Here is an 18445-nt window from a genome sequence, read left to right on the forward strand (position 1 = left end):
CAGCTTGGGCCCTGAGAACATTCTAGGAGGGAAGGCGTGTGTGAGCTCATGGGGCTTTCCAGCGCTGACCGCCGGCCTTGGCTGCCACGAGGTGTCCAGGAGCTGAAACCCGGCCCTTAAGTTATCAAGGGCGTATTGTGACATTATTTGGCTCCAAGCAGGGGGTCAGTATTTCAAGGGTGACTCAAGTCTTGGGGCCTAATGGGATGATGGTGGGAGCTATGAGATCTGGCCCTTCCCAATCAGGGGGGCTGAGGGTGACCCCGGAGGGCACAGATGGGGAAGCCCCGGGGCTGGTCCTGCCGGGGGGGGGGGGCACTGCGTGGATGCATTTTGGGCCAGATGCGACGGGAGGGCCATCACTGTGGCTTCCATAATCCGGGGAGGGCGTCAAACCAGGGGGTTCACATCACAGCGTGGGGGGAGGAAGAAGGAACTGGTTCCCTGGCCTCCGCCTAGGGTGGGGGCCTCAGCGCTGGGCACACCTCGCCTCCCCACCTGGCGCCGCTCCGGGCTCAGACCGGGCCCAGCCACGCCCCCCTCCTGGGTCCCCAGGCCCCCCGCGCCATCTGCCCGCCGCCCCAGACACGCGCCCCTGGGGCTGGGGGGCCCGGCGCGTTGCCGCGGCCGGCTGCGCGGAGGAGGCTGCGGGGAGCGCGCGGGAGGCGGGGGGCGGGGGCGCCGGGCGCGCTCGCGGAGGAGGCGGCGGCCGCGGGAGCCGCAGGAGGGGGCGCGCGCCCGGCGCCGCCGCCCTGCTCGGGAGCGCGGCTGCAGGACCGCGCGCAGCGCCGCCGTCCCCGAGGCCCGGCCCAGGCGCGTGCGGGCAGCAGCGGCGGCAGCCCGGCCCCGGCCCCGCAGCGGCCGCAGCCCCGCCCCGCAGCCCCGGCCGCGCCCCGCCGGCGAGGACAGCCCGCGACGCGGCCCCGCGCGGCCACAGACAGCGGCGGCGTCTCCGCAGAGCGGTGCGTGGGGAGCCGTCCCTGGGGGGCGCGGGGTGGGGGGCTGCGGGAGGCCGGCCGGGGAGGCTCCTCGCCCTCCGCCCGCCGCTCCTCGGGAGGCGCCGCGCTCCAGCCGGGCCGGTGGGCCGGGGCCCCGGGGGCTGCGGGCACCTGCCCCTTTTGTCTGGGAGTCGGGAGCGCGGGCCCCCGGGTCCCGGCGGGGCCGGTGGCGGCGACGGAGAGCAGGGCGGGGGGATCGTTGTGCGAGCCGCGCGCCGAGCGGGGACCAAGTCTGCGCCCAGGAGGGGCCCGTCAGGCCCCTTATTGTGTGTGCGCCCGAGGACGGGACGCGCTGTGCGGCGCGGGGGGCCGGGGTGTGGGTGTCCGAGTACGTGTGCGGGTCTCAAGTTCCTTCGGGGGCCACGAGGCAGCCGCATGTACGAATGAGTACCCGCAGCGCCCAAAGGCTGCGGAGAGGAAATGGCATTTTCCTGCTAGTGGGAGCGCACGCACAGCCCTGCCCTGCCCCACAAAAGAGGCTGCTTTGGAGAACCAGGTTTGCGCGCAGGCGTCGCTGGTTCGGCAGGGAGGTGAGGGTCGGAGATGGGGCACATGAAGGCTTTCATTCGACCCGGTCCCCTCCCTCCGCACCTGTGAATGGGTGTCCACGTTCTGGTGCTCACGCGCCCAGCGGCCCCACCGCAGGGTGTTCCGTGAAATCCTTTTAGGAATGCTCTTAAATATATCTCCTTTCGACGGGAAGGGAAAGTAGGACATCGTTTTAAGTATGAAATGTCACATGAATGCGGATCACAAGGGAATTTAAGAGGGGTTATATGTAGCACATGATAAAAGATACATCCTGTGATATCTGCGTCCAGGTGGTGCATGCTCTCTGAAGGCATGTGTGTGCCTCTTTCTCCACGCCTGTCCGCCCGCCTGCATCCTAGTACCACCGGCAAAATAAGTGTTGTGACTTCCAGGTCCAGCATCTATTTAGATGGTAGCATTTCTGCTGAATTATTTCTTGGTGTGTGTGTGTGTGTGTGTGTGTAAATCTCTGGAACCGGAACTCATGTGCTCTTCTAGGGAATGATGAACACAGAGGTTCCTGAAAAATGGAGAGAAATCCCACAGAGAACAATTGAGGATGCTGATTTCTTGGCATGGCAGTGTGGATAGGAAAATCTCTGGAAAAGCCGGGCCCCCTGCTCCCCGCCCAAGCGTCTGCGAGCTCTGGCTAAGGTGGCGTGGTTACTCTTTGGTACCATCATACATGTGTGCCGGGCCCTTGGGCGCCTGTGGTCTGTGAGCATGTGGCTGCGTGCTTTATCCGGTTTCCTGTGTAGAAATTAGGAGCCTGTGCAAGCCCGGGAAATCTGCAGGAGCGCTTGGTTCAGATATGTAACTAAGCCAGCGGAAGAGCCTAGCCAGCCAAAGTATAGGGAAAAGACACCTATTTTGAGGTGGCACATACCGGAACACTAGGTGTGCGGTGTGGTTTCTGGCACGCATTTTTAGTGGTAGGTGTAGCCTACCCCTAAATGGTAATGGTTTGACTCGAATGTGGGTTTTCTTTGTCTACAACATCATTGGCTACTTTGGGGCAGGCTGGGTGAAGGGAAGTCACAGATGGAGGTGAGCACATGATCCGGTGTGAGGAAATACACAAATAAAATCAACAGAAGCAACGTTCCCCCCTTTTAAATTGATCTTTTTTTCATTCGGTGTGGAATTCTTGGTTCTAAAAGCCTGTTTCCGCTAGAGAAGGCCAACAGTTGCTAAATGATTTGGCCTTTGCAAATCGTGAGTCCGCAAGAGCCCCTTGGAACTAGCTTTGTCCTCTCTGGTGACACAACTGTGCTGTCCCGTGCTGCCCTCCTGCTTGTTTTCTTCTGGTTTGTGCAGGTGTGGGAGGAAACCCCTAGGGTTGGGAAAGTGATCACTGCTTTTAAAATTCAAACCAAGCCTTCAAAAACCAGTTTGGCCTTTATAGTTTGCAAAGTCTGAAGTGTGGATGAAGTTGGCGCGATATTGGCAGAAACAACATATATACCCCTTTGGGAGGCGAAAGAGCTCCTTTCAGAATCAAATGCATCAAAAAGTAGGAGCAGTTGTGAGATCATGGGCGAAATAATTGGTTCTATCACTCAGTTAATAGCTGCCTGAAGGACTGGATGTCACATGATAATTATTTTAACTTCAAATTGCTATCTAACTTCAAAACCAATGAAACCCATTCACACCTACCTATATATGGTATAACTTTTTCTGGAAAATGCACATTTAGACTATTAGGAGTTATCAAGAGGCAGGTGGTAATTTTCATATTTGGAGGGAAGAAATGCACTGAGCTCGTCATCCCTGCAAATTTAAATCACACTCTGCCGCTCGCCCTGCCCCGCTGTGGGGTCAGCTGTGGAATCATGAGCAGGTGAGGCTGTTAGAGGCCTGGGGACCACTGCCTCCTCCATCTGTAGACAGATCCTTAGCAGTTAATTGGCCTGTCCAAGGTTGCAGGGCTGGGTAGCTTGAGGGCTTTCAAAGCCCTACTTTACAGCCTCAGGGGGTTAGGCCCCTAGGACGTAGGGTGTGGTGTGGGAAGGATGGAGCGCCAGCTTCAGAGTTGGAGTGAATTTGGGTTCAAATCTAAACTCCCTTCATGAGGACTTTGGGACTCTGGATATATTTTGTGCCCACCCTTAGGCACAATAATATTACCCAGCTTGCTGGGTCATCATAGAAGACAATGTTTGGCATATTACGCAGTGACTGATTGCTGAGTAATAGTGTCAGGCCCAACATAGGTATTCAATAAATAGTAGCCTTCGCCACTCCATGCATTTCAGTACGTAATCGCTAGTGTGCTTTGGGGCATGGATTTTTAGCCACTCTGAGTGGATCAGAGGTCAGTTTATCAGGGAGGCCATGGAGAGGTCAGGGAGGCTTGGTGGCAGTAGTTTTGGTTAGTTTGAATTGACCTTAACATTGTCTACATGGAGGGCCTTGGGGAGCATTACTAAGATTCTTGCCCCGACTTTTCCATTTCCCTTATTTTCCATTTCAACATGCCTGAGATGGTCTCATTAAAACTTTCTTGGATTTCTGAGGTTTGTTTTTCCACTTTCCAGACTGTCCTGTTCAAACCTGCATCCCCTTGCAGGGGGCAACCCCACAAGCCTTTTTCAGTTAACTCCTAGGCAAGGATACACTGATCCCACAGGCAGCTCACTGATAACCAGGCTCCATTGAAAGTAAAACGGGGACCAGGGGAGGCGGTGGGGGGGTAGGTATCCACTGAGCAAGAGCCTCCCTGTCAAGAAGGGGGAAATTCTGTTCCTCCTAGTTCTTCCTGCAGCAGGATCAGGAACAGAAAGGCAGATCTTATTCATAAAATATATAATACCTATCACATGCTGGGCACTGTCTTTAAGTGCCTTACGTATTAATACTTACCAGTAGGTATGCGGTAGGTGCGATTAGCATTCCCCTGTGTGGCTCTGAGGAAAGTGAGGCTTACAGGTGTTGATCCGGGCTTGACCTTGTACTAGCTGTGTGACCTTGAGAAATGTTACTTGCTCAACATCTGAAACCTCGATTTCCTCAACCACAAAGACAGAGAGAGGCTTGTGGAAGGAAAGGCAAAACCTACAAAGAGGAAGTGACCGCTTTCCCTTTGGGGTGGGGGTCTTTCTTTCCACTGCCTCCTCCTTACTCTTTTTTTTAACCCAATTTATCTGAAGCACTAAATGTAAGTAAAAGAGTTATGGGGGCTCTAAGAAGCTATCTACCGACATGTGAGCATGTTGGAAAATCCTCCTTAAGGTAGTAGAACCTACGGGTCTCTCAGCCTGTTCTCTGTCCGGCCATGGGGAGCACGAACACCATAAACGGGAAGCGGTGATAGTCTGACGGTTCGGGGCTCCTGTTTCTTGGCCCACCACTGCTGCCTCTCCTTGGCCCTACCGCCATGTGGACGTTTCTTTTCTACCCGCCTCCACGATCTGCCCACTGCAGGGAGCCGTGGGCTTTGGGGTCGGCAAACCTGGGTGGGAGTTCTTGGTGCAAGCATTTTTCAAATTTACTTAGTGAAATCGAGGAGAACATTTTCTGTGCCTCAGTTTCTGCATCTGGAAGCGGGAGTGGTAATAGTTCAAAATGTGTGTTGCAGTCATTAGGAATAATAGCTGCTCAAAGCTTGCAAGTGGCCAATACACAGGAGCTGTTTCTAACCAAAAGGGTTGATCGGTGAGTTGTTAACCACTGGGGCCGCCTGTTCTATTTCTTTAGTGTCTTTCTTCTCTCGGCTTGATAACTCAACTTCCTTTTCAATTTGATAACTCATATTAAATATATCTTCGGATATGGCAGTATTTCCACCAGCTGTTCTCAAGCTGGTCTTTCAAATCACGGTCCTAAAATAACCACAGATGCTTCTCTGTTTGGCCTTTTTCTGCCTCATAGGTTCAACTTTAACCCCGTCATGTCCCTCGGCAGAGACATGGAGCTGGAGCACTTTGATGAGCGGGACAAGGCGCAGAGGTACAGCAGAGGGTCGCGGGTGAACGGGCTGCCCAGCCCCACGCACAGCGCCCACTGCAGCTTTTACCGAACCCGCACGCTGCAGACCCTCAGCTCGGAGAAGAAGGCCAAGAAAGTGCGCTTCTACCGGAACGGAGACCGGTACTTCAAAGGGATCGTGTACGCCATCTCCCCGGACCGCTTCCGCTCCTTCGAGGCCCTGCTGGCCGACCTGACCCGAACTCTGTCGGATAACGTGAACTTGCCCCAGGGAGTGAGAACGATCTACACCATCGATGGGCTCAAGAAGATTTCCGGCCTGGACCAACTGGTGGAAGGTGAGCGCTCTGAAATGACCCAGGTGACCCAGGGGGAGAGCTCTCAGCTTTCCACACTGTCCCAGGCGTGTCTCCTTCTTGATCTCCAAGAGGCAGCATTGAGCCTTGTGGCTGCTGTGAGTCTCACATGTTTTAGACTATGCTGGGCTATACTGTAGGGAAAAAGGAAAAAAAAAAAACGTAATGGTATTAGGTCAGGTAGCCTATGAATGATGGGCGTGAGAAAAAATGTTTTAATTCTGTAGAATTCACTGTATTTTTTTCTCACACTCATGCTACATTGATTATAAAAGGCCATTTCTGTACCTTTAATCACATAGTTCATATTCATTTTATTCATTTCTGGATGCAGATTGAACTTTTGCTATCAGGAGGTGAACTGAAATCCTGAAATTTTAGTGTGGAAAGGAGCCTTAGGTGGGTATCCAACCTGTTATTTTTATCACTGAAGCCCAAGGCCCAGGAAATTCAAGTGATATGTCTGTGGTTATATGGTGAGTTAGTAGGAATGCTGGACCCCAGATTAAGTTTTCTGGCTTTTCTTTCCAATAGGATGCTTTCTTCAAAGGATTGTGGTCTTTCTATGACATTCGAGGATATTTAAAGAAAGTAATGTGTTTGGTTTAGTTTTTCAAGTCCAATTTGGGTTTAACAGTAAATATCTGTTTTAGATATCTCATGTGGAAATAGGACTGTTGGGCTGCCCTGCCTATGAGTCCTGGTGTCTTGTGCAAGCAGAGGAGGCCCCCTGCTCCGAGCTCCTCTTGTCTCGGTACCTTCCCCGTGTGAGTAGGACATAAAGCCTCTAAATCGCTTTAGAAATCACATGCAGAGTAAAATGACTTGGAGAGAAACAGCTGCGATCAAATACATGCTAAGGTGTGAATGCGGATAGCTGATCCCGTTGAGAGAGTAGGTTTTGCTGAGACGGAGGGCTCTAGGTCCTGATGCAGTAATGCACGTGGGCAGGGAGGGTTGGCGGGTTTGAAGTGCTTGGTTTCACCCTGCATTCGTCTTAACCCCAGCTGCGTCTGCCCAGCCCTCCTGTCTTACTGGATCTTGGAGGAGTGCCATGCACGCGATGTCCTTCCTCTCTTGTAGGTAGCGGGGAGCACCCCTTCACCTCTGCAGGAAGACGGCTCGGGTTTTTCTGCCCTGCGTGGGCCCAGGCAAGCCCTCTTGTCCTCCTCTGGAATTAGATTCAAGGCTGAGGGTCACTTGCATCGTCCTCACATTTTCCTTGCCTTTATCCCTTGGCAGGAGGCCAGGCCAGTCGCAGTAGGACTGGACTTGAGAAGCTGCAGAGGACCTTGGGTTTGCTGTGTTTATTTTGTGGGAATTCACATCTCCTTTCGATGACTTGACACCGTGCCAGGACGCCTGTAGACTTGGCCTTTTTCCTCCTATTCAGATGTTAGACTTCCAGTAAATTAAAGGAGAAGAAAGAACATGAGATCTTTCTGCATTAGCTCTGATTTTGGTGCCCTGTCCTTTTCAAGACCTTGGGAAATACAAGGGTAAATAAAACATTGGGTGGGATATTCTGAAGAATCTGGATACCCCAGATGCAAAGTTAGGTGCATGGCCAGTCACCAGACCATCCCTTTGGTCTTGCAGGAAAATGTGGCAAGATCTCAAAGCACGTTCTGAGGCTGCTGGGGCTTAACTCCCCACTCATTTCCAGAAGCATTTGTTCAACTCCTACCGGGGGAGGGCTGCTTCAGGCAGCATGCTGTCCAGAACCGATCTTTACTGAGAAGTGGCCAGAGCTATTCCCATAATTTCCATCCACCAAGGGGAGGGTGTGAGAGGTGGGAAGCGACAATATTTCACATCCATGAGTGAGCAAAATCATGGCAGGCTTGCTACCATCTTCTTTGCTGGTTTTTTTCTTTAGCACAAAAAGGTGCTTCCTCTGAGAGACTGCTGTCCTGAGTGGGGCTAATGATAACTCACAGTTTCTGAGCATGTGACTTGCTTGTATGAACACATTTAGTCCTGGCAGTGAGCCCGCAGGTAGGTGCCGTCATCCTTATACTAAGGTAACAGGAATGAGGCATAGCGTGGTTAGGTGGTCTCCCCGAAGTCATGCAGCAAGAAATGGGGGAGTTAGGAGTTGAACTCGGAAAGACAGGTGTCAGAGCTGGAGCTCATAACCACCACTGATAAGATACTGAGTGGGGTTTACTTAGTGGCTTTTAATTGAATTTTGATTGTATTAGCTTCTTGAAAACACGTGTTTTTAACCTTGACTTAGTTCCAGGAATGACATAGCTGCTCCCAGAAACACTTTCATATTCCCATTGGCCCCTAAACACTTTTCTCCCCAGTCAATGGGAAGGAACTGAAGATTGATTATTCTGATGTTAAAAAAATCACTTTTTGAAAAAAAAAAAACCTTTCAGATTGAATGAGCAATAACTTCAGTACCATGTGTAATGTCACATATTGGCTGCATTTAAGTGTTTTTTCCACTCTAGGGGGATATTTCTTCTCATCTTTGGCGCTGGCGACATGCAGCTGCACTTAGTGTTGGCATAGCTGGAAATTCATTTAGATGCGCTTCTTTGTCAATTACATTTTTGCTTAGTCTGTTAAAATGCAAACCGTTGCCTCATCTCCATCCTTAGGTCCCTATCTCCCACTTTACATACTAATTTTATGTAAACGTCAGTGTCTGTTATTAGCGTCTCATTTCTTCTTCCAGATTTGATGATGCTTGAGTTTTAAATTAAATCCTTTTAATGGCTACAGTGGCTCGTGTATTTGACTTGTGATTTTTTTTTTTAACTTCTTTCTCACTTACCTCAGACTAAAATTCGGCATTACAGGGACATGTGAATTTATTTATAATGGTCTCATGATCACTTGTATTCCTTTTTTATATTACACACAGATTATTTATATAGTTTATTATATTACATACAGATTATTATGCCTAAATTTTGTTGAAGCGAGTCACTGAAGCTGGCTCTCAGCCTGAAATATAAATGTACAAGTGCATGTGTGCATGTATATGATTGTTTATGCATGTATGCATCTATACACACATGTGCACACACATACTTAAGAGCAGGCCATGGGTGGTACTCTTAGTTTTAGTTAAAAGGCCTTAATATGTTCAAGAACAACATGAAACTTAACAAGGAAAGTTGAATTGCAGGCCTATTTCTGCAAGTGATTCACCTGACTAAGACTTGACCTCATTTCCCCCAATATTGTTTCCCCAAATTTTACATTATTTTTATTACTGTAGTTATGTAAATGTTGCAAACATAAATGAAAGAGTTACATTAAAACCTTTGAACTCCTAGGAGGAAGATGTGCTATACATACTAAGCACTGACTGGTTGAGTTTTCTGTATTGGATGCTTAGACTTTGGTGTTGGGTGTGTTGAAGGATAGGCGTTACCCTCCATACACTTTCCCCACTTTTAAATAGACTTTATTTTTAGTGTAGCTTTGGGTTCACAGCAAAACTGAGCAGGAGATACAGAGATTTCCCGTGTGGCCCCTGCCTGCACATATGCACAGCCTCTCCCATTATCACCAGAGGGGTGCATTTGTTAAAACCGATGAACCTACGCTGACGGGTCATTACCACCGAAGTCCGCAGTCTGCATCGGGCTTCGCCCTTGTGGTGCACCTTCTGCAGGTTCCTGCCCAGGCGTGGCGGCATGTTTCTGCCACTGCAGTGTCACACAGGGTGGTCTCACTGCCCTAAAAATCCTCTGACCCTCTGTGCTCCATCTATTCTTCCAGGTTGTGGTCTTGCCTTACGGGCTTATGAGATTTTTTAAGATATTAGCCCTTTGTGATGTTAATTGGAAGTATTTTTTCTAGATTGCCCTTTGTCTAGTGACTTTGTTTATTGTGTTTTTTTGCCATGCAGATTTTTAAAAAATTGGTATAATCACATGTATCAGTGTTTTCACTTATGGTGCATAGTTTTCATGCCATGTGAGCCCTCTGTCTTCTGAGATTGTAAAGCTATTTCCCTTTTTTTCTTTTAGTATTTTTATGTTTTTATTCAAAAAGTGCTCTTAATGGGAGTCATTTAGTACAGTATGTGAGGTAGGGATTCAATTTGCCGTTTTCCCTGCTACCAGCCTCATTTTCAATAGTTTTTATTTTGAGATGAATTTGGGCTTAACAGGCATGTGATGGAGATAGGGAGGTCCCATATGCCCGTCACCTGTAATGACATGTCTTACGCAACCATGCAAAAATTATCAAATTATTAAAAATTACCCTTGGCACAATACGTGTAACTGAACAACAAGCTTTATTTAGCTTTCATCAGTTTTTCCACTGCTGGGGGGGGGTGAATCCTATGCTGCGTTTAGTGGTCACACCCCCTTCGTCTCTGCTAAGCGGCCACCGATCCCGTCTTCCTTTGTCTTTGGTGCCCTGGTCAGGTGTTTTGCCAAATGTCCTTCAGCTGGGGTTTAGACTGGAGTTGTGTATTTGTGGCAAGAATTCTACAGAAGTGATGTGTCCCACCCAGGGCATCGACCCGGGGCACCTGGTGCCACTGTGTTTTATCCCTGGTGAGATTCACCTGGATCAGCTGGGTAAGGGGGTGTCTGCCAGTCATTGTCACTGTACAGTTATGGCTTTCCCTCTTTGCAGTTAATTAATGTTCTGGGGGGAAACTTTGAGGCTCCATAAATATACCTTGTTTCTCCTTAAGCTTTTTGCCCATGAGTTTTGGCAGTTACTGGTGGATTTTGCCTGTAGTGGTTATTACTGTGGTGTTCGAAGGGTGATTTTCTGTTGCACTGTGCACTTTGCTGTCCCCTAAGCACAGGCTCACCCTTAAATACAAGTGACCTTCTCTTTCCTGCGTTTGCAGTATCTACTATGATGTCATCAACTCCCATTGTTTCAACTGCTCTTTTAAGGCTGATTACTCCTAAATTACATCTTTTTTTCTGTACTCCAACCACCTGGATGCATTGAACTGAAACCCTGTGCCTTTAGTTCTTTCAGACTCAATGTGTGTGAACATGACCTCGTTCTTTCCCAGAATTCACTCCTCTTCTGATATTTTGGATCTTGTTAAATGGCATCCCCCTCTAGCTTAACATCACCTTTGACTTCTTCTTTTCATCCCTCAAATTCAAGCTGTGACCAAGTTGTGCTGATTCTCCTGAAGACATGGCTTCAGTTTCTTTTCTCCCTATGACCAGTATTATAGTTTTCAAGTTCTCCTTGAGCTGTTTTAATTATGTTACTTTTTGTACTAGAGGAGTGACATGTTTTTGCAGTGAGCATTGAACAACATTTTGAAGGATGCAAAAAAGTATAAAAAAATTAAATGATAACTCCTGATATTCCTGCCACTTGACGCCTGGCATCTCTTGTACTATGTAACAGGCTCCTTTTCTTTTTCAGTCTGTTTTTCTTTTCTTACTAGCATCTGTGTTTGCCCCTGCTCGCCCATTCCTCTCTCCCAGGCCCCTGTTAGATTATGTCCCTTAGGACACGTGCCCCACACGGTCGTCTTCAGACAGCTTTACTGCCTGAAAGCCCAGCCACAGGAGACCCCGCTGTGCCATGCCCTGGCTGCCCAGCGGCCCTCCGGCTTCCACGCAGGGTCCAGCCCTGTGTTTGCTGGACTCCCTTTAGTCATTTGCCTCCTGCCCCTTCTGTCTGGCCTTGTCTCCTATTGTCGCTGAGCTCGACTGCTCCCTTCCCTCCGGGCCTCCCTTCTCTCATTAAGGAGGGTAAGGTGGGTGTCCTGCAGCGTGTGTGGAATCATGGGAAGCTCATAGCTCTGGAGCCCGACCACCTGCATTTGGAGCCAGTTCCCTTCACCTTTCCTCGCCCGTGGCCTCCCTCTGTGCCTCTTGGGCTGCCCTGTGACGTGTGAAGACTGAGCTCGTGGGGTTGTGGTGAGGACGCAGTATGGGTTAGAACAGGACCTGCACAAGGCAGACAGTCACATAACCTGTTCTGCCAATGACCTCTCCACTCTTCCCCTCGGGCCATAGATGGCACGTCTCCCGCAATGTAAAACGTTCTTGCCTTGATCTTGCTGACCTCTCCAGCCCAGAGCTTTTCCATGAGAAGATAGGTCCGTATTTGCTGTCTGTGCCTCCTCAACTTCCAATCATACTTCAACCCCTGGACTGACATCATTACACTGTATATATTTATTGATTTTATATCAAAGTCTCTTGAAGTCAGGGAGCCCCTGGGGTCCTCACTGTCTAGCATGATAGTTGCAAGTACTCAGTAAATATCACTGGAAGAGAGAGAGAAAAAAGAGAGGACAAGGGATGGATGAATGAATCAAAGCAGTTTGGCATCACTACCCAACAGAACTGGCCATTATAGGGCCATGTGTGCCAGGCCAGTGGTCCCCTAGGACACCCTATGCTTGCTGCCCTGCTGCTGTCCCCGAGGCTTTGAATGCTGAGGTCTGGATCTTTCCCAGCTGCACACTCGCTGCCCCTTGGTGTCCACGGCTCCAGGCACCTGATTTCTCCCAGTCCCCTTCTGTGGCTCCTCCATCTCTGGGCACTTTTTAAGTAGTGGTGTTGCCCTGGACTCTGTCTGTCCAGCTGTTGTGTTCTCCCTGAGGGTTGTCTGGAGTTTCCATGGCTGCAGCTGCCGCATGCACCTTCCTCCGCAAGTCCAGGCCTGTGTTTCTGCATGCTTGCTGCACATGTCCCACTGGTTGGCTCCTGGGAACTTCAGATTCATATGTGCATCACCAAGTTAAGTTCCTTCTTTACCGTCTAATCCATACCTGTTTCCCTTCTGATTCTACCAATCGTGGTATATGAGAAGTCGGACAAAATAGAAGTTTCAGTGTCTTATTTCAGTGTTGTCATCGCTTATTCCCTTGGGACCCACATCTGATCAATGGCCAGTTCTGCAGTCTAGTCCACTGATCGTGTCTGCTAAGGACTCCTCATAGCATCCCCTCCTCTCTCGCACCCCTGCAAATGTGCAAAGCTCAGCTCTCCATGTCCTCTCCCGGTCTGTTGCAACAGCTTTCTGAATGGCATGCTGACTTCTGTCTCCCCATGTCCCACCTAGAGCCCATCCTTCACACAGCAGCCAGGGTGAGCACCCTAGAACTCAGGTCTGATCAGGAATAAAAATCTTGACCTTGCTGCCGACTGCAGTCTCCCTCTAACTGGTTTGTCTGTGGAACCATTTTTATTTTATTTTTTGAGAAAGACATATTAATATCTCACAGACAATCCCCTTACCGAACTGTGCAAGAGCACATTATCACTTACTTTTATCTGAAACATTGTTCTCTTTCATTTTTGCCCATGGCACCCTTGCGTCCGAGGCCAGCATGAATTTCATTTCTTGTTTATCGATCTCCACGAGAAATGGGAAATGATTCCCTTCTCTTGGAATCAGGTTGGCCTGGACCGCTTATTTAGCAATGATCACTTACTGCGTGTGGTGGAATCTTTCCACATACACATCCTGCTTTCTAAACTCTTGGAAGATGAGCTCATGACTAGGGTTCTTTTCACCCCTCAGGCTGGCTCATTCAGGTGTTGTAACTATTGAGGACTTAGGACTTTGTTTTAAATTTGTAGGTTTCACCGCTAAGGCTGTATGTATTTGTTGCAATTCTGTTCTTTGTTGTTCTGTTATTTCCTTAGGAGAAACCTGAGCAGTGAGAATAAACCTTCTCATCGCTCCAAACGCAGTTTTCCATTTTGCCTTCCAAAAACAGTTGTTATCAATGCGTAAGGTCCCTAATGCTATTTTCTATTTTTATTTAGTTCTGATTTTGTCCTTTGTCATATATTTTAGCATCTTATATTTTTGCAAATTATGATAAGCTTTGCACATTCTGTTAACCCACTGTTGTATTATAGGTCCTCAGTCGGTTTTCTCCTTTGTATTTTAGTTTTGTTTACTTTTCAGTTATATCAGTTTTAAATTGAAAAGAAATTAGGATCTCTCAATTTTTCCCTTTATGTTGTCTTTCTGTTGCTTTGAGTTTGAGAAGTTGACATTTTCCACAGGCCTGACGTACACATTCAAATGTTATTGTCTGTAAGTTTTATTTTTATGTGCTATTATATTATGAAAGAGTTCTGTGGAAGAATGATCCACAAATGCCTTTGAGGAATTGTTTGCCTTTAATAGCCCTTTAATCAAAATCATCTTCTTAGACCAGTACTTCCCGGGTAGATTATGAAATGTTGCTGTGTATATTTGAGGTAGGCTTATGAAATACATTATCCAGAAGGTACTCTCTTTTAACCTGTCTCTCTCAAGCAATTTAATTCAGTTCAGAGGTTTCAAAATAGAGTTGAGTCTTTCCCAACCTTTATTATAATTCACAATAGTAAATTTTAATTGCCAGAGTTTTCAATGAGAAAATTTATGCTCTGGAAAAAATGAAATTTTTACAGGTATCCCTCACTTAAGATACTTTTGAATACGCCACCTGTGGAACTTAAAGGAATCCTTAAGGAGAGGGCAGCTGGCTTTTAATAATCTGAAGAATGGAGATTCAGTCATTTTCACACTGAGGTCAAAAGGTGTCACCTCTTGAATTTACAAGTTACAACTTGGAGTCAATGAAAAAACTCCAGCCAAAAAGGGAAACGGGGCAAACATTTAGATTCTCCTGATATGTGACATTGTGGAGGAACACCTTCCTAGCTGACTCACCACAGACCTGGTCAACTAGGGAGTTGGTACCATATTACTGGAATCTTCTGTAACGACTTAGAACATTTCTTTTAAGTGGAAATCCTCTAATTTCATAATGGGAATCCAATGGCCAGGTTAGAATGAACTTTGCAGATTTTTAAATAATAATCTTTGTTAGAGAAAATGTATCACCATACTTCGAAGAATAGTGGCAAATATCATTTACAAATGACTATGTGATCTTTGGAAAACAAACCGAACATAGACTCTTCAGTATCTTAAAAATAATCTAATATGCTTACATAGAAGTGATTCTATTCATCAGAGTCCCAGAAACACCTAAATCTTTCAGGGAAGAAATGATCATATTTTGATATTTTAGGATGTTCAAGAATTTCATGCTTTATTTCCTTAACTTAATTTTTCCCTTTCAACTCATTTTCCTTATATCTCTCTCTACTTAAAAGTAAATATTCGTGTTTTGGCTTTTGTAAATACCACAGCAGCTCAGACAGATGCTGCTCTGAAGTTCTTGCTGTTTGTTGGGGTATCTTGGACACCCAGAGAATTAAATTTCAAGTTGAGGATCAGTCTCAACATAACGCTTACGGCTTGAATAAACCGACACAGAACTGGCAGTACGGTAACCAACCAGGGGTCGTCTGCTCAGTGACTTCCAGGCCCCCCTGTAAACAGATCTTTATATCGCGTCCTTTAACCGATTTATGGACCTTTGCCATCTTGCCGTCCTTGTTTCACTCCACCTGTAGTAAGCACCCCAAAGCTTTCAAACAAATTTTGGGCTATGGAATTCTGGCCATCTATTCCAGTGTGCGTATGTGTTTCCCCACACATCCCAGCAGTTCCCTCTGATACCAGCTGCATGTCCTACAATTCAACTCAGTTTTACGTTGTCTACGCAGAGGCAGCATCGGATTCCACAGGTTAAGGGTTCAGCCTACGAGGCTGTCCCCCACCCCACTTCATATGACAAATAAGGATGGCAGGGTGGCAAAGATCGGGCCGTGACCTCTTACCAGGTTGTTCCTGGTGCTTCTGATGGATAAGCTAATAATAGGAGGTTTCCATGATCCTCTCCTCTGGTTTGACTGATTGACCAGAGGAGCTCGCAGGACTTGCTCGAGCATTTTACTTAATGGGTTACCAGTTTATTATAAAAGTGTATAATTTGGGAAGAGCCAGATGGAAGAAAGGCATAGGGCAAAGTATGGGGAAAGGGCTTGGGGCTTCCATGCTGTGCTGATCAAGCCACTGTCAACGAATCTCCACATAGTCACCGACCAGAAGCCCTCTAAACCCTGTCCTTTGAGTGTTTATGGGGGCTGCATTATACGGATTCAACCTCTGGTCTCTCCCCCGTCCCCAAGGTCTGGGGAGATACTGAAAGCCCCAACCCTCTAACCCCTTGGTTTGTTCCCCAGGCAACCAACCCCAATTTAGATGCTTTCCCCAAACTGCCCCATCAGCATAAACTCAGGTGTGGTTTGAAAGAGGTTTCTTATGAATATCAAGACACCTTTATTGCTATTATCATTTAGGAAATTCCAAGGATTTTAGGAGCTATGTGCCAGAAATGGTGAGAAGACCAAATATACCTATTTCTTATTATAAATCACAGTGTCACAGGTGGTTTTGCTCAAATATACAGTGGTGTAGAGAAATTAACTTTTATTGTTGCGGTATAAATTACACCATAAAACTTTGGGATGGTTTAGTGTATAGAAGAAGTATGTTATGGTAATTATAACTTTTATGTTTCAGTGGCTTTTAACACACACATCACATGTCAGGACTCTATGAAACATAACTGATTTTGATGTATCCAAACCTAGTCAAGGATATAACATCTCTCTTAACTCTTGGCTTCATTAAGGGATTAAACATGGTATCCAGAGCTATTTGACCAAGACAAGGTAATGTATTCTTCCCAAACAGAACAATTAACATTTGTTAATTTATAGCCATCAGTGATATTAGCACATTAATTGAAAAGCTGTTTTTTACAAAATCAGAAAATAAACTTTAACTGAGTTAAGACAGAGGCCATGTCTCTAGTGGTGGAGAGAAGTTCAGAATTATGGCTATAATAAAAATAGCCAGAATGTGGATTGTGGGGGAAAATGGAAGTTCCTATGGCCGGGATCCTCCCCTGATCCTAAACTGCTTGATGGCATAATTGGCCTGCTGCTAGGCTATTGCTTCCACACCCGTAGGCAATATGCTATTATTGACTGGGTCACTGTATAAAGAGCTCTGCCCAGGGCTCTGGGCAGAGGCAGAGATGAAGGAGGATTACAGACCTGCAGACTGTTGGATGCAGATGTGATTCTAGTGCTTGACCTATTGCTGGGAGAATAAAGCTGGGTATAAACCCTTTTACCCCAAGAATGTTCCATTGTCATTTCTCAGTCTCACTGAATCCATAGTGAACTTGCCTGGGGCTGAAACCCTTGGGCAAGACATGGAGTCACAAAGATTTAATGCATATATATTTGCACAACTTAATAGTAGCTTATTGACATAAGGAAACCCATCTTGGATTACTGAATTCCTGGATGGTGTCATAGCTGCTGAATGGCAGCCCTGCACGGCGTGCGATCTCGGCCTTGGTGACCAGCTCCTTGTCCCATTCACTGTCCCTTTCATCTACACCCTTCCCCGACCCTCCCTTGCAGCCTCTGAATCTGGTAAACCAGGCAGAGGAACCTCAAAGCGGCAGCACCGATTAAACGCAGGTCTTCTCATTGTTGCTGCCTGAACCAAATCAGTGTTGCCATCTCAAAGTTGTCATATTAAAAAAAAATTTTCCGTGTTTTCTTACCTAAGAAGATATAAAGACAAGTGTTTATTTTCTCTTTCAATAAACCCATTCCTCAATATTCTGTGAGAACCTAAACATTCATCCCTTTTCTAGTTAATTTTTTTCCAAAGTCAAAGATTTTTGTGTTGAAGTATAAACCACTCCATGGTTTTGTTGTGATTTTAATTATTAGCTTAGTATGTGAACTTAGAAATCATCAGTCAATTGCATAGCTCTGATTAGCATGGGATTGTGGCAGACGGATTTTGCCAGCTAAATTAGGGGCACTGTGCCTTGTTGGGGAACCTTTGGGACATCCTCACATTGAGATGACTCCAAAGGGATGTCTACTGGCAGCTGTGTAGTTAGAGACAGTGAACACCTCATAATATCAGACCCGCGTACTGATTAACGGTCATTTCATTTGCAGGTGTCCTTTTAGGCTTACTGCACCACCAGGGTAATGCAGCCTTGGACGATTTTCACTTGTTTGCAATTTTGTGTTTACAGTCTCTTTGCTCTCTACTTTCTAATTTGATCTTCACAAAAACCTGGAGCCCCTGAAATAGCTTCATCTGACAGGTGAATATACACCCCTGAGAAAGGGGACTTGCCCAAGGTCACATGCTTGGAGAGACCAGGTCTTGAGCCCAGACTTCTAGTTTTCTTCCTATTCATTCTGTCTCTAGAGTCAGACATCCACACTGTCTTTTTAAAAAAGCCTTTAGAAACTGCGCTATTGTTGCAGCCCCAGGTATATGTTTTTGATATCTGCATAAATCTTGAGGAAAGCATAGTTGAGACAGTAATAATCTTCTAGGTGAATAGGAAGGGGATTTCCTAAATTTGTATTATTTCTAGAAATTCTAGTGAGACATAAATGTATAAACACACATTTGAGTGTATTTTAAAAACATTGCAAAGTAAATGTTTGATAACATGTATAACTGTGCTTTCCTGTTTTCGAGACCCTGGTTCAGTTATTTTCCTGTGAATACATGTTCTGTGGCGTTAGATGCTTGTGCTATTAATTTAAGAATAGGACAGGGATTTAGATAAAAGCAAATAGGTCATGTAGGATTAGTCGTAGGGCACTCTACCTGCAATCATGAATGCTTTTTAGCGTTGTTAGCTATTCCCAGTTATAAAGACTTACACAGAAAAAAAGCCAGTATAAAAATTTT

General features: G+C 46.7%; 1 protein-coding gene across 3 annotated transcripts in view; it reads left to right on the plus strand.

The window, feature by feature from the left end:
- Positions 1 to 809: 809 nt before the first annotated feature.
- The window catches only part of DCLK1 (doublecortin like kinase 1), a 291499-nt gene continuing 273863 nt past the window's right edge, over positions 810 to 18445 (plus strand). For 2 of the 3 annotated variants that reach the window (XM_036904979.2, XM_036904981.2), the window contains exons 1-2: positions 810 to 962; positions 5403 to 5797. In XM_036904979.2, the coding sequence (XP_036760874.1) occupies positions 5422 to 5797 (376 nt within the window). In that variant the 5' untranslated portion in view covers positions 810 to 962; positions 5403 to 5421. The remainder of the gene's footprint in view (positions 963 to 5402; positions 5798 to 18445) is intronic. The other variant, XM_036904978.2, reaches the window with a different exon arrangement.

Source organism: Manis pentadactyla, chromosome 2, assembly GCF_030020395.1.
Source record: "Manis pentadactyla isolate mManPen7 chromosome 2, mManPen7.hap1, whole genome shotgun sequence".
NCBI classification, from domain to species: Eukaryota; Metazoa; Chordata; class Mammalia; order Pholidota; family Manidae; genus Manis; species Manis pentadactyla.